Consider the following 15,803-nt stretch of genomic DNA (forward strand, 5'->3'; position numbering starts at 1 on the left):
GATTAAATTTCTCCTTTTTATGATAAAATAAATCAATTTAAATCAACAATTTAATTACTTAGATTATTATCAACATTATTATATATCATAATAACAAAAGATGTCTCGGAGAGGACAGATAGACGGGGCTATTAAACCCACCTAGTATCTGCCCTGGCTTCGTGCCCTGGTTCGTGCCTGCTTAACCCAAAAATTTGCTAAATGCGCAATCTTACACAATATGGGCACGCGATACAAGTTTTTTTTTTTTTTTTGGGGGGGGGGGGGATTTTAATGAAAGGAAACGTTTCTGAGCAATTAAAGTTTGTATTGAGGTATTATTAGTGCTTCCTTGTTTTGTAAATAATTTGTTCAAACTCACCCTTCTTGTGCCCGTCTAACAGAGTGCTTTATTTTATCATCTCAACTTTCTTCTTGCCCGTTTTTGAACCACATCTCAAAATTAGCTTCTAGACTAGTTTAATTTCATATTCTTAGATTATATTCACTAAAAGAACTTTTCATGCTTACTCTTTCATTTATTTTTGTAACTTCAAGTCTATTTCCGCGCATATTTTTGTAATGATGAAGTAATTTTGAATTGTTCCAATAAATATTTCTTTTAATGGAGGCCAGTAAAGAAAGCAACAAAAGTTTCATTTAAGCCCGAAAAAGGAACCACCGACTGATTGGGTAAATTTTGGTTGCTCTTTCAGAAATTTATGAAATCGCGGCTGTAATCTTCTCAACGAATTCAAAATGAAGGTACGTTCTGCCCGGAATTTTAAAAATTTGTTGTTTTTATACTTTTTTAGAGATATTTCTATAATGTGATTAATAGCACGTGCACTAAGTTTGTGCCAATCATTTGGGCTATGCTGGTCTCTCATGCAATTTTTTGTTTGATTGAAATTACTTTTTTGAGTGACTTTTTCACGCTAGAAACCATGCTTTTGACAACCAATTTTCTGTTTTTTTTTCGATTATTTTGAAAACATTTTTAATAGCCGCCCTCATATTCTCAGCCGGCAATTATAGCGCTCTTATTTTTTTTTACTCGAAGAGAAGTAATGGCGATCTTTTTGTTATATCGGTGACCTCTGTAGGGCGTCAAATGACTCACGCGTTGAGACGTTTTTGGACCAATCTGCCCAAAAGGCAAAGGCAGAGAGAGAATATAGAGTTTTTTTGTTTATTTGTTGTTCTAAGTGAGAGAAAAGTAGGTGTGAATGTATTTTCCTGTGAGCGAGCAATATTTTGTCATCACTGCGGTTTTTTTAAAATGGTTTTTAATTTTTATTCTTATCTTTTTTTCGCCAAAGCTGCTGTTCTCTGATATCTTAACTAGTAGGAGTAAGTTTGACGCATTTTTGAACATATAAGCAAATATTAGAATTTTCCATTCTATTTTTGCTATTTCGTCCCGCTGGACGTTTTTTTTTCACCAGTTTTTGTATAATCTTTGTCAATTTTTTTTTTAGAATATTGAGAGTTTTATTGTTAAACTGTTCTAATAATAGTTTTTGCTTGATATAAAACAATGGAGTATTTTAGTGGAATTTTGGCCCTTTTTCTTCTGTCCGTTTGAAATTTTCGCCTATGTCTTCTGATTTTAAGCTTTTGACTATTGCTTTTCTTGTTTACTATTTCGAAGCTATTTTACAAGCTATTTATGAAGCTATTTTACAATGAAGCTGTTTTACAGTCATTCCCAAAGAAGGACCCTTCAACGCTTTTCAAACTGAAATGAATGATACGTGTGTGATTTTCTTTTTTTGTTTAGTTTGTCTGAAAAGAATTAGGTGCGTCACCGATTGAGCAGAAGGATTTTTCAAGAATTGTTTTAAAAAAAAATGGAAAATACCGATTCAGTTTTCTATAGGGATTATTGTCTAATTTTCGTTTTATTTTTCTTTTACTTTCCTCTGTTTTCTTTGAGCCTGCGGTTTTGTCTGTTCTGTTGTTTTTTCATTAGTGGGAAGTAAATTTTGCTTTGCTTGATTTTTTGCGAATAATTTTTACCGAGTCGCAACTTGTGAAGAAACTCTTTCAGATTTTTGATCAGATTTAACTTTACCTTCTTACTATGTTTTTTTTTAATTCGTCAAATGAAAATTTGTGTGCTTTGCTGTAAGTAAAAGCTTGTTCAACATCTTGCGGTAATTCGTTTTACTTCTCTAGGTCAGTTTTTTTCCTCGCTCATTCTGCCTAAAGCGCTTGTAAACAACAGTTCCTCAGCAAAGCAATCTAAAATGAACGGAGTCATAAAAATAAAGTCAAGTATAGAAAGGGATAAACATATAAGTCCCATTTTTAGATGCACGCATCCTTACTTTTGTTCTTATAAGTCTTAGTAATTACCTCTAATGCTTATTAGTGTTGATGCTAGACCTTGTATACCCTCATTAAAAAAAGGATTGACATCAAAATAGTATGCACTATAAAATTATTTTTGTAAAAATGTTTTAATTATCAATTTTGTTTCTGTTTTATCATTCGCAAGTGAGATTAGGGGAATCAATGGCGGGTTTTTTTCCCGGAAATTTTCCAGATATGTTTATCTTTATTTTTTATGCTGTTTAGTATCAAGTGCTAGGACGGTGTTAAACAGTTCTCTATTTTTTCTCCTGTTTAAGCATGTCATCAACTGTTTTTCTTTTGGCAGCGCGTTATGTAAATTTTTTCATGTTACAGCTTTTCGGAGACATTGCAATAATGTTTTATATCCAAATTTTCTTTCTGGTTTTGCCTTATTCCATCTTTGGAACAAATACTGGACGACCGAACAAGCGAGTGTCTTCTTTGGACAACTTTGAGAGTTTGCGGTGGTGTTTTATTCCTGTGACAAATTTCTTCGGTGTGGGTTAATATTTCAACCCACTGGTGAATGTGTTTTTCTGGCGCAAAACAATAATCGCTTTTTGAACCTCATTTTTAATAATCCCTTTAAAATTAGTTTATTCACTGATGTACGTAAATTTTTTGTTTATTGATATAGCTGTTTTTGGGTAGTTATCGGACACTTTTTATCATGTATATGTATAAATTATATTCAATAGACAGAAAATCGTTGATAATATTGTCACTCGACTTCGTTTCTTTTCTTTTAAGCACTCGACAAAAAAACAGTAGTCTTCGATTTTCCGAATAAGTATTTCTTTGATCAAAGCTATATGAACATTTTCTCGCGAATACTCTGATGAACTTTCATGATATAAAGAAATCCATTATAATAAAGTGGCATAAGTTTTTAACGATTACTTTTGAATGTCTATCGTTAGCAATGAATAAAATATAGGGGAGTTAGGTTGTCGTTAGGGGAGTTAGGTTGACTCTGTTTGTTCATTTTTTTAAAAAAAAAATGGTTTGTATTTGTCCAAGAAACAGTAGTGATGGGTTATTTTCACTTCGGTTGTTCGCATTCAGCATTGTTGTTTATTATGGTTTATCGTTTCAAGCCCATTTGAATGGTCCGTTTTCCTCAAGTTTGATTAGTAAATGGGTCACATTTTTGCATAGTTCTTTGCATGTTTGTTGAATTTCTCTCGAACGAAGTGTGACGCAAGCATGGTTTTAATGCAAACTTTTTGCTTGTCTGTTTTTTGGTTTTTCTTTTGGAAATTTCTTTGACTTCTTGAGTGACTTTTTCAGGCTTCAGTTCTTTATTTTTGGAGGTGCGGTTTTGACCCCCTGTGAGGTTGTTGGTTTTTGGACCCATAAAACTTTTCTAAGTTACACCCCTATAATTAAATTGCCACCGCCTATCGTTCCAGAGCAATAAAATATAACGTTTGTCGGTTTGTTTTCATTTTTTGTATAATTTTTGCAAATGCTGAAACGCGAAAAGCGTTAGTTTAGTATTTGTAGTCAGTATTTTTTGGGCTTTATGATTTATTTGTATTTTTAGTCACTTAGAAGTACCTACGTTAGTTCAGGCTTTTTGATGTCATTTTCGGGGAAAGGGGGGGGGGGTGTCCAAAAAGTGATCCAAAATGAGTGGCAGTTCAACAATTTTTTCGGCATCTAACTTGTTTTTGTTTTTTTGAAATTTTTTAAACAATCGTAACAGTTCAGAGCTTATACAATTGTTCTCGCATCCACCATTTTTTGGAAAAAGTGAGACACCTTTTTCTAATTTTATTGAAAACTTCATTTTTTATTCGAGAATATAAAAATCTATTGGATTGACAACACTGCACCAAGTTGTCCATGTTTAGGTCTTCAATATTGATTTAGAAAGTTTTCTGTTTTTTATCTGCTCATTTGTAAAACTTATTTGCTTTTTAAGCGTCTCTTTTGGCACACTGAGAAACTGTTCGGATCGGGAGATGTCAACTTTGAGTGGCAGTCGAGCAAAGCCAACTATCTCGTCACTTGTGGGTGAGTACCTCTGGAAATCCAGAAGTTGATGAAAGTTTTGTAAGCATTTATCCAAAAGTTTTTTATTATAGTTATGAAGAGAACAACGAATTTATTAATTTATTAATTTGATTACATTTTTAATCTGATTGCATAATTGAAATAATATTAATGAATACTTGGATGATGTGTCAATTATGTTTTTTGATTCAAGTATATTTAATCTTTTGGTTATATTTTTTTTATTTCGGAAAAAATATTTGTGTGCGTTTTTCATCGATTCTGTTGACTTAAATTACACATTTGCATAGTAATATTTTAACAAAATCCCTCGAGATAAATTCACAGAATGTCAATATTTAAAAAAAAACAATCAATTTCAAGTTCTTCATGTATGAACTTGAACTTGAATGTTTTTACTAAATGCTGAACGGTCGGTATTCATAAATTGATAGATACGATGTTTTCCGTTGGTGTAATTTTAGTAATTTATCAATCCAATTTTGTTATATTTAGGTCCAATGGACATGTGAATGTGTTCAACAGACACGGAGAGCCCAATTACGATTTCGCTACCAAGATTTCGGGGTAAGTTTACCTATGTTTAGACACCGTTTGGGATCCCTTTTTCCTTCACCCAAAAACAAATGCTGGAACATGCGTTCTCGGGGTAGATGTTTGTACTACGAATTATCTGTAGCCGAGATCTAGCTAAGTCGAAGCTGCGTCGGCATTATTTTTCGGCGGCGAAGGAGTCGCTTTTTTCACGATCTTCAAAATTTGTCAATTTCCCTCCATTGATCTGTCATATTTAGCGCATTTTTTCATAGCAAAGTGCTGCTGCTCTGCTCCAGTTCACACATTAAAATTCATTGAATGATCGGATAATTAAAATATTTGCTATCCAAAAAAGTAATATAATTAAATTGGTTGTCGGTTTAAAAATCAGCAACATTAAAAATTTGGTCAAACAACCACGATCAATATTTTTTAGATTTTTTTACGTGCTAAAGTAAAATACTACTAAATCATAAATGTGAAATAAAAGTTGTCATATATAAATTGTTGTCAATAAATTTAGGCTGTATTTGTTTTCTTTCCATCTGCAGTGGTCTAGTGGATCGTTCAACTCGAAGTTAGAAGCGATTATTGTTAGAAGCGTTAGTCTTTTTATGCAGAGTTTTGCTCGACAGATTTTGTGCATCATTTCTAGAACATTCTGTGACTTCTCAGGTGACTTTTTCAGTCTCCACTTCTTCATGTTGAGTAATCTCAGTTGCTCTCATTCCTGAATAAAGATAACTGCTGGCATAAAAGTGATTGTTAGCGGCGGAGTATCAAGTCGTTGTAGCTTAGTGGTGAAAATCTGCAACTGCTATCTTGCAGGTCGTGGGTTTGATCCCCGACGACATCAAAATATTTGCACCCATAAAGAAATTTTTGGCTTCAACCCTAATTAAGTTGCCGCCCGCCTGTCGTCCGAGAGTAATTATTGCCACCCGCGTTTGTTCTAGAACATTCTTTGACTTTTTGACTGACTTTTTCACTTGGATTCTTCATTTTTGAGTAATCTTCGCTGTTCTCAATCTGAATTGAAAGTTAAATAACCTATTGAAAGTTAAATAACCTATTGAAAGTTAAATAACCTATTGAAAGTTAAATGTGACTATAAATCATAACTTGCAATTTAGCCTTATATATTATCAAATGTTGAATGAATTTTGTTGTTGAAAGTTCAGCGAACATAGAAGTTATGCAAAATTTTGATCTCTCTTAGAACTAAAAAAAACACCTAAAATACCGCGAAATAAAGCAGATTTATTTTAGCCTTTGTAACGCTTTGAAAACTTTGCTTATTGGCACCATTCCTTATGCAGCATTGATTAATCACGGTTTTTTTCCATGACTGATCCTTGATGAAATAGGTCAAAAATGGCCCAAATATAGTAAACCGCTGAGCTCGCACAAAAGGAGACTTATATTTTAAAGCAATTGGCAAAATTGATCTCAATTTTACAACAACTTATGTCCTTCGAGTTTTTTAAAACAACTCACCAGTATCAACCTTTAATGAAATTTTTAGCTTTTATTTGTTATCATTTTTCGGTACGATGTGTAAACAAAAGGTGAGCTTTGGAAGAAAAAAGCAGCGTATATTGCCTCATTTTGAAGAAAAAAAATATCGGAAAGAAAGCAAGAAAAGAGAACTCAGGGGACAGCCGGGGATTGAACCCGGGACCTCTCGCACCCTAAGCGAGAATCATACCACTAGACCACTGTCCCTTGATGGTAAAGGTCATCTTTCTAAAGAAACTTTTCTAAAGTTCTGTCGACTCATTTGCGCAGATATTAAAGGGAGACAATTATTAAAGGTTTTTCTCGTTTTTTTGATAAGAAAATCAATCCGACCTCTTTGTATGTTGATGATAGCAGAAATGAAAAAAAGGAATTTCCACTATCATCCATTATTGTAGTTTTTTTTAGTTGGGCGAAAATGAAAACTAACATAATTCATTCCTCTGAAAGTTTTGGGGGAATTGTTTTAGTCGTGTTTGTCTGTTATGCAAATAAAATATTTCAACGTTTTTGACGTTTATGTCCATTACTTTTTGAGTGTTGAGTGTTCTAATTTACTCTCTTATTCACAATTTTGGATCTTTTCCGTTTGTGCCCCCCCCCCCCAGTACGTTATGCTCCCCCCAGTGACAGAGCACGTGTCATTACATAGTAAATCATTATGTAAAAATATTGCACGTGCGTCTGGGGGTTGCAAATAATATGCACCCACTAAGCTGGGGGGCACAAACGGAAAAGATCCACAATTTTAATCAGCTAATTTAAGTTGGCGACAGTCTGCTACGAAATCAAAAAAGTCAAAAAGGCTCCATAATTGTTTTGGTGCTTTTACTTTTTGTTGGTATTACTGGTCTATAATAACCTTTAATGACGTCATTTGAAGCCTTAAGCTCTCACCACCGCTAATTCAGGGAGCTGTTTGGTCCGACGCTAGTCGTTTATGTTTTTTTATTTCTATTTCAGCAACTGCACTGGACTGTGTTGGGACCCAGACGGTGACGTATTAGCCATCTCCTCTGACCAGAACAGTCATATAGTGCTCTGGGACACTACAATGGGCAAGACTATCGATCTGGATGTTGGGATCCGGGAACCCATAACTGCAATTCAGTGGTCCACTTCGGCAAAATTAGCGGTGGGATCTGCCAAGGGAAACTTACAGGTATTAGTTTAATGAAAAAGAAATCTGGTGGTGACGTTTTCTGATCACTCTTTCTTTCAAGTCAGATATTGTTAGTTTTAATTTTGCAGATGTTTTTGTGGAGTTTATCGGTGCTGTATTATTTCCAAAAATTGTGATTACATAATGCTAATTGCCCCCCATGGCAATCAAATTATGGTATAGTAGATGTTCGGTAATTGTGTGAAGGGCTATATGCGCTCTCTGGCAATGTTATATAATGATAATTACTCATTTTTTCCTTTGTTTAAAGCAAAAATTTGTTCCTGCTCCAACACAATTCATACCACGTTCTGATCGATTTTTCAACTAATAATAAAGTGAAGCTGTCTAAAATATCTTTTTTATTGATTTGGTTGCGAAAAACTTGAAGTCACATTTTAAACTTCTGACCAATTGTACAAAATTATTGTTTTTGTACAGAGTTAATGTCTTTAACTTTAATTTTGTTTCCAATTTATTTCATTAATTGACTAAGTGATATAGACAGTTAATTTTAATTCAATAACCAACTTAATTAACAATTTACATTAATAATAATTGAATTCGTCTTGAACAATTAAAATTAAAAAAATTAACATCGATAGGTATATACATAGTCAAGACTGGACTAGCCGGAAAGCTTGCTTAGGCTTGTTGAAGGCAGCCCAAGAGCATTTGATTCAATTTTAATTATCACAAAAATTAAGCATTATTATTAAAGTTAACTTGAAAATTGAACAAAATATGAAACATCATGAGGATGAAGATAAACAGAGAAAACTAAAAATAAAACGAGAAAAAAAAGATTAAGGTTAAATAAATTCTATTTCAACGATGCAGTCCCGGACAGCCTCAAGCCCGCGAGAGACACCTCCCAGCGCAATGAGGATGAGTAGTCTAAGTACAGTTCTTGAATGATAGAACATATTTAACATATTTCAACATATTTAGTGGTTGATTTTAAATATTTAAATATTTTAATAGTAGTTGAATTGGCACCCTTATCCAACTACATCAACGAATTTTAAACTCCCCGTCAATCGTCTCATTGAATTAAGAGTAAAAAAAACTATTAACTTTTTATAACCTGGAGTCTGAATGGGTGTATTCATTTGATGAAGGTGTACAACCACCGCGCGGACAAGAGACTTCCAGCTCCAGTTGCGAAGCACACGAAGAAAATAACTTCACTAGTCTGGAGCAGAGATGAGAAACTGGCACTTGCAAGTGAAGACAGAGCCATCAGTGTGAGCGATGCCAATGGGGACCATATCTGCCAGGTGAGTTCTGGGCTCTTTTTGCCTAGAGCCCCATAATGGGGGTTGATGGTATTGTGGTTTATATTTTGTTATTTAGAAATGGTTCTTTCCTGGTTGAAGTGAGAACAACGACAACTGTTCAATCAAATTCGACACAATTTTTTTCACCCAATGAGCGGGCGGGGGGGGGGGGGGTGTTTTCGATGCTGGAGGATTAGAAACGTTCGATTATTTAACTGTGATCTATAAATGTTTCGACTGACTGCCTTGTCACACGCAACTTAGAAATTAATTTTGAATCAGTAAAAAATTAAGGGGGTTGGGTTAAACGCGCTGAAGGCGGGAGCTTTTATGAGAATATTGTCAAAGTATTACAGGTTTGGAACCATGATGATCTTGGTTATTTCGGATGTATTCTTGTAACGGCTAAGTGAACATGAAGAAAGTTTTCTAGTTTTCTGAAGTACAAGAATGTTCGTAACTCGGAATGTTCATACATGCGTCTCAAGTTTGTCTAAATCTTTCTAAAGCTCCTCTTTGTTTTGAGACAAAAAGCTCTTTTGACTTAGTTTTCTGAAGCTCAAATTGAAGCTTTTTTTCCGTAGCAATCTTGATAGCTCTTTTTTCACATAAAAATTGAAAAATGCAGAACCCTCATTTTGATATAATTTTACCAGATAACATTTTTTAGCAATACAAAACAGCTTTTACAGAAACTTTACGTTCAAAAATAGCAATCGGTCGCTAAGAGAACTTAACTTGAAGAAGCGCACGCCGTCTTTTGCAAAAAAAAATGGCTGCGATCAGTTTACAAGCTTAACATGGCGCACAATTAAGCGACCGTACATGATCATAATGATTGGCTTAAGAATTCAAATATTTTTCTGCTTTATAATCTTTACAAATACAAGAAGAAGTGTGAAATTTTATACCCATGTTTATCTAACTGAAAAGGTGAAATTTTAACTCAATTAATTGTGGAGTCTGGTTTGTGATAATTTCATTACTCAATCAAAACTGCATCAATTGGTGAGATTATGTCGACCATACATCAGTTGAGAACGGAGCAGTGTTGAAAAAGATTCCCAATTTTTTCTTTATGTTGTTGTTACAAAGTTTTCATATGTGACTAATTCAAGCAGAGGTCATATTTTAGGCAGCTGGTTGGTTGGTATTTTGCAAAAACGAAGTTTTTCAACTCGGCTAAAAATTTTACCTGTTCTTTTTACTTGAAGTGAAAATTGGAGCAATCCTTTAGAGTTTTAGTTCAATGGGGCGGCTAATCAATATGAAATAGAGATTTTGAGCCGTTCATTACGCAAAAAATTGTTTTCTATTTTCCAAAAATCTTTCTTATTAAAGATTTTTATATCTTATTGAAAGCTAAAAATATATTGGCGACTTTTGCACATTTTCTTTTGACCGAAATAATCAGTTAACTGGGAGCCAGTGGAGAGCTTTAATTAGAAGGTTAGTTGAAGCATCATGGATAATCATCAGAAAGTAGAATAGAAAACAGCTTTCTCCTTTATTCTCTAATTATTCTTTTTGGTTCTGATCTGAAGTGTCCAATGTTTGGGGAACTCGGTTATTTGGCAATAAAATCAGTTTTCAAGAGATCTAAGGGATCTGGGCTAAAGGTTAAGCTTGTGCCCACAGAAATATGCAAAACTGAACCTTCTAAAAAATTTCTTTGATCTTAGTCTTATAAAAAAAAAGGTTAATAATGTTTTTATGCTGCCTCTGTTGAAAAATCTACTGTATAGAAGACCTAATTTGCTCATGAAATAGGCCAGATACCAACGACGCTAGCAGAAAGATGAACTATGTTTTCCATTTTTCTGTTAACTATTCTTACTTGGATAAAAAATTTTATAGTTTTTCCGTACGTCTTGACTATGTTTTCACTTGGTTTCATTTTGGAACAAATAAAACAAAAAAATCAACTACAAGGTACTAATTTTCAAACAAACATTGCTCAAAATTTCGAAAAATGAGAAAGTGAAATGATTTCTTTCTTTTCCTTTTTAAAAAATTTTGACGTTTTGTAAATTTTTTCAGCAACCAAGTTTTTTTCGAATTTTTTTTTGTTTTGTTTATATCGGAAACCTTTTGGTTATAAACAGAAATTAATAATTATTTAAATTAGTAACTTTGAGGAACAGAAAAAAGCGTGGAAAGTAAAAATATCTGTCTTTTGATTACTTGTTTTTTATATAAAGTTGTAAATTTTCTGGTCTATTTTTGTGGAATCCTGTAAAAGTAAATTGAATTTGTTAAAAATTTTACAACAATTAAATTATTACCCCTCCCCCAACCCCAATACTTTTCTTTTAATCTTTTCATGGTTTTCCTTCCTATTTTTTCGTTTCGTTGCGTAAACAAATAGTGAATATCTGACTGAAGATAGCAAGACGGCCGCATATTTATTGCCCCATTCTGTAAAAAATGGGAGCAAATTAAAACAAATCTGTGGGGACATCCGGGGATTGAACCAGGGACCTCTCCCACCCTAAGCGAGAATCATACCAGTAGACCACTGTCCCTTGATTTTGAATTCATACATTGTGAGGCACCTGAAAACGGATCAACTGAGGATCTAATGGTGTTCTCTTTTTTCTGTTGAACTTCATTGTACATATTTTTTGTGCACAGAAAATAAACTTCTTTTGTGTTGCTCGATAACAGAAAATGAACAATTTGTTATTATTATATTATTAATTTTATCTTTGAAAAGAAACGTTTCTTAAATTATTTCGACTCATTTGCTCAGTTTTTAAAGGGAGGCAGTTTTTAATGGGAGACAGTTATTAAACGAAAATAATTAAGTTATACTCATAGTCCTTATATACATCCATTATCTTGATCATACCATAATCGGGGATTTATTATTATTGGAGAAGCCATAACAGGGAGGATCCGAAAATCGATTGATTTTATTGTTGAAACGCTCCCTCGTTAACGAAGATTTGTACTTATGCGATTGGTTGTATAATCTTATAGAAAATGGGGAAGCAATTGCAACTAACGCTTTTTTGAGGTTGTCATTGCATTAGAGCAGAAAAAGGTTTCGCCAAAGCTCCAAGCCTCAACCAATTTTTCTTCCCCCTTTTAAAGTTTCCCAACTTTCGAATACTTAGCTCACATGCATAACATGTACTCATGTTAGTTTTTTGGTTGAATTTTTTCCGAGAACAGATTTTGTAAACTGTAGTCTCTAGCTTCTTATTTTTCGCTATTTGGCTAAGTTATTTGAACAGCGATAAATAATACAGAACATATTTTTTAGTGTTCAACTTTGTTTGGGATCAAATATTTCTTCTGGAGATATTTCTTGAGCGCAAACTTTTTTAGAATGTCTAGGAAATATTCGTAGAAGCTTGAGTTACTTTTATTTTGAAGCATCAAGGAAACTATTGAAGTTGCTCATGTATTGTAATATTTTTTTACAAAGAAAACTCATATTTGGAAAACACGTAAAAATTCTGCTATTGATGGATGTAATCGGTTTTGTTTTGTGTTGATGGATTTTTCTGTTTGCACTATGCAAATTGGCGCTCCTTGTTTTTCAACTAATTGCCAATCCAAAGGTTCTTAAAACCTATTGGTGTCCACTCAATTATCCAAGGAGCTCTTTTTCGCTCTGCTTAAATGCACTTTTTTGTGATATGGACTGATTACAAAAGTAAATTAGCAACCGAAATTTCTATGAAACAGTGTTTACTTCTTTTTTGTTGAAATTACAAATTTGTGCATTTTTGGAACACTTCTAAAGCCATTCTTTTTCTGTGTTTTCGGTCTTGTCTAAATTCTTTTAAAATAACATGCAAGGGGGATTTTTTGATATCTTTTACTCCATTGCGAAAATGAACTTAATTATTGCAGTTCCTCCTAAATATTTTCATAAATTTTCCAATTTGCTGATTTATTTTTTCTTTGTCTTAGTTTACCTATAGTTCTAAGTGTTGTAGCTGTTCTCGTTTCCCAAAAGTTTGAGAAGCACTTTAGTCTGGTTTTTTCCGGAAAAATGCTTTGCTTGTCAGTTTTTTTTTACTTCTGATCTGACTTATGTTCTAGAATGCTGTTTTAAAATCATGCTTTTTGCTTGCGCATCTCGCTAGACTAATTGATTATTGCTGGATTTTTTTTCTATTTAACATTTTAGTATGAGAGTAAAGCTAATTTTTTTTAGCACACTCTCAAAACTTTTTGTTATGGTCTCGGGTGCAATTCGAAGACAATGTATGTGCCGCGTAAAACTGCGGTTTACTTTATAGACGCGTTTTTTGCTAATTTCTTAAGCTCCAGGGCGCTGTTGTCTAAGGATCAGCTCGAATTGCTTAAAAGCTTGCAATACCATTTCCTTTGTTTTGATGCCACAAGTTGCAGATGAAGCTGTTTACTTGCTCGAACGAAGTTTCAAGCAATTTTTGTAAACGTTTGTGACTTTTTTGTCCAAAGTTTTCGCATGAGCGTACTGACTTTTCGAGTTACTTTTGCGCTCTTGACTTTTTCGTTTTGCGTGATCTAATTTTCTCTCTCATTCAAAAGTTTCAGCAGCTTAACTCAACTGCTGGAAATTTAATAAAGTCAAATGAAAAGTGTGCCAAATTGGTGTAATATTTTCACCTTAACTCCTAATAGTGGTATATTGTATTCTCTAGTGAACCCATTTGAGGCCCCTGGTGAACTTTTTTGGCCCTCTCAGGCTGAGCCCCCTCCACCGGAGCAGGCTGCAATTGATTAGAGCTTCCACTGGTCGTTCGAGAGCAATTCTTCTGACGTTAGTCAGTTATGTTTATTTGGTTAAATTTGATTCAAACGAACAGATCTCATTTTCTTTCTCTTTGATTTAATTATCCGTGTTTCGAAGAGCCCAAAGTTTGTTAATTTCATAGTTTGTTCCGGTTTAATTATCCATCATCGATGGATTTGCAAAATGAAAGCAGAAATTGTTTCTTAAGTTTTAACCGTGATTCCAATAGATTTTTCCAAAAGTTTTTCTGTTATTAGCTGAATGTAATTGTCAATTTCTCTCGAAGAGAAGCAATTATTTTAAACGTGTGCGTCTTTTTATGCAAATTTTTCGCTTGACTGTTTCTTGACTTTTCGAGTGACTTTTACGCCCTTAACTTTTTGCGTTTTGCGTGCTCTAAAATTCTCTCTCACATGCAGCTGAACTCAATTGGCGGCAATTTAATACTCAAAGTCAAATGAAAATTGCGCCGAAACTGGTACCATTTTTCACTTTAAATCTTAATAGTGGTATATATTAACCTCTAATGCGGTTATTTGAAGCCCACTATTGAACTTCTTAGTCCCATTTAGGCTCCCCCCCCCCGACTGAAGCAGGCTGCAATTTAATAGAGCTCGCACTCATTGTTCGAGAGCCATTCTTCCGTCGTTAGTCGTTTATGTTTGAAGTGATGTTGTGAATAATTGAAATTTTCGAATAGTTGTAGAATTAATTGTTGAAGTTTTTTTAAGTGTTAATAATTGAACATGTGTTCGTCGGGATAAACTGGTAAAACCGGGAGATCATAATCTGCGCTGCAATTCTGCTAGTTTTACTAGTTAGTGGGGTGCCCTATGCACGGCAAGAGCTGTGAAGGTTCAAATTCACGTTTTAATGAGCTCATTTCGATATTTTAGATTTTAAATTTCGTCCGCCGTTAGTCATTTATGTTTAGTTTGTTACCGCTCGCCAATTTTATTATCTTTTTTCGATGGCTTGTTATTGTAACCAATTTAAAAGCTTTTTTAATGCGCTAATACCGACTACGTTGATTGCGTCATCCACTGCGTTTTCTCTTCATTTTATTCTTCTATTAATATTTCTTAACGTAATACTCCTCTGTTTCTTAAAAGATGTACAATAAATGAAAAGGCCAAATGTTATTTTTAATGGCAATAATGCATATTTGAGTAAGAGGCTCAGAGGACTTTTTGCCTATCAATTTTCCAACTGATTGGTTTTATGAAATTAAGTTCACTAACTGTCAATAAAAATGGATTAAATGCAGCAATACTTTTTTTCTCTAATGTACAACTATGTGCTGTATGTGAGAGTTGAAATGATGTTGTCAATTCCAAAAAAAACACATTCAAAGAATTTTCATTGACTAAATTTTTTTTAAAAAATAGACCTAGAATGGACAATGATTGGATGAGGAAAACCATTTAAAAAATCAGATACCGAAAAATTGAAAAAACAGTATAAATTAATGTGAAAATGCCGCATGTGAACAAAAATCAATAGCGAGAAAGAGAAATTTGGTTCAAACAAAAAACTAGACCTAGAATGAGCTATAAATGGATTGGAAAAACCATATAGGAAAAATCCGATTCAAAAAAATCGAAAAACAGTAAAAAATCAAAGTTAAATTGCCGCATGTGAACAAAAAAAGCACTGGCAAGAAAGCGAATTTATCACGCCGCAAAACCACTCGGTTTTTCGCTCTACGTCCCGTTTCGGCGTGACCAAAATCACTACTCCAATTTGACTTCAAAAATCATGAAAGTGTGTGAACAGATCTTAAAAAAACATAGCCGGAAGAATTCCGGAAACGAATCGAAGGAGAAAATTACCCATTCTTATGACTAAACAACTTGAACAACTTTTGTGAACCTGAGGCTCCACAAATGCAATAAAAAATTTAAGGAAGAATAGAAACTGCATTCAAAAACAAATTGAACAAAAAAAACTAGAAAAACTTAATGAGTTTTTTTTAATAGTACAAGGAAACGTAGAGCCGAATAAAGTTCCTTTGCAATAAGAGCAATGAAAAGCTCACAAAACAATGGGCAAGTCATATTAGGTTAAGAAACTTGTCTAAGATTGAAAAAAAGAAAAACTGCAAAAAAAAATAAGAGAAATGTTGTAAAATTTCTCAATTTTTCGGTCATTTTTCATAAAATAATTTTTACCAAGAAATTTTTGGTCAATTGGTATCTGAGTATTCTTTAAG

The 15,803-nt window shown here is 33.6% G+C and overlaps 1 protein-coding gene and 1 non-coding gene across 4 annotated transcripts in view; one reads left to right on the forward strand and one right to left on the reverse strand.

The window, feature by feature from the left end:
• LOC142351748 (WD repeat-containing protein 19-like) overlaps positions 1-15,803 on the forward strand; it is a 378,166-nt gene that overhangs the window by 77,989 nt on the left and 284,374 nt on the right. For 2 of the 3 annotated variants that reach the window (XM_075403893.1, XM_075403895.1), the window contains exons 1-5: positions 268-744; positions 4,268-4,359; positions 4,855-4,926; positions 7,378-7,576; positions 8,698-8,856. In XM_075403893.1, the coding sequence (XP_075260008.1) occupies positions 739-744; positions 4,268-4,359; positions 4,855-4,926; positions 7,378-7,576; positions 8,698-8,856 (528 nt within the window). In that variant the 5' untranslated portion in view covers positions 268-738. Of the gene's footprint in view, positions 1-267; positions 745-4,267; positions 4,360-4,854; positions 4,927-7,377; positions 7,577-8,697; positions 8,857-15,803 lie in introns of those variants that run through there. The other variant, XM_075403894.1, reaches the window with a different exon arrangement.
• On the reverse strand, positions 6,550-6,621 carry Trnap-agg (transfer RNA proline (anticodon AGG)). Its single transcript has one exon. It is a non-coding gene; the product is annotated as a tRNA-Pro (tRNA).

Source organism: Convolutriloba macropyga, chromosome 13 (genome assembly GCF_964194025.1).
Source record: "Convolutriloba macropyga chromosome 13, txConMacr16.3, whole genome shotgun sequence".
NCBI classification, from domain to species: domain Eukaryota; kingdom Metazoa; phylum Xenacoelomorpha; order Acoela; family Convolutidae; genus Convolutriloba; species Convolutriloba macropyga.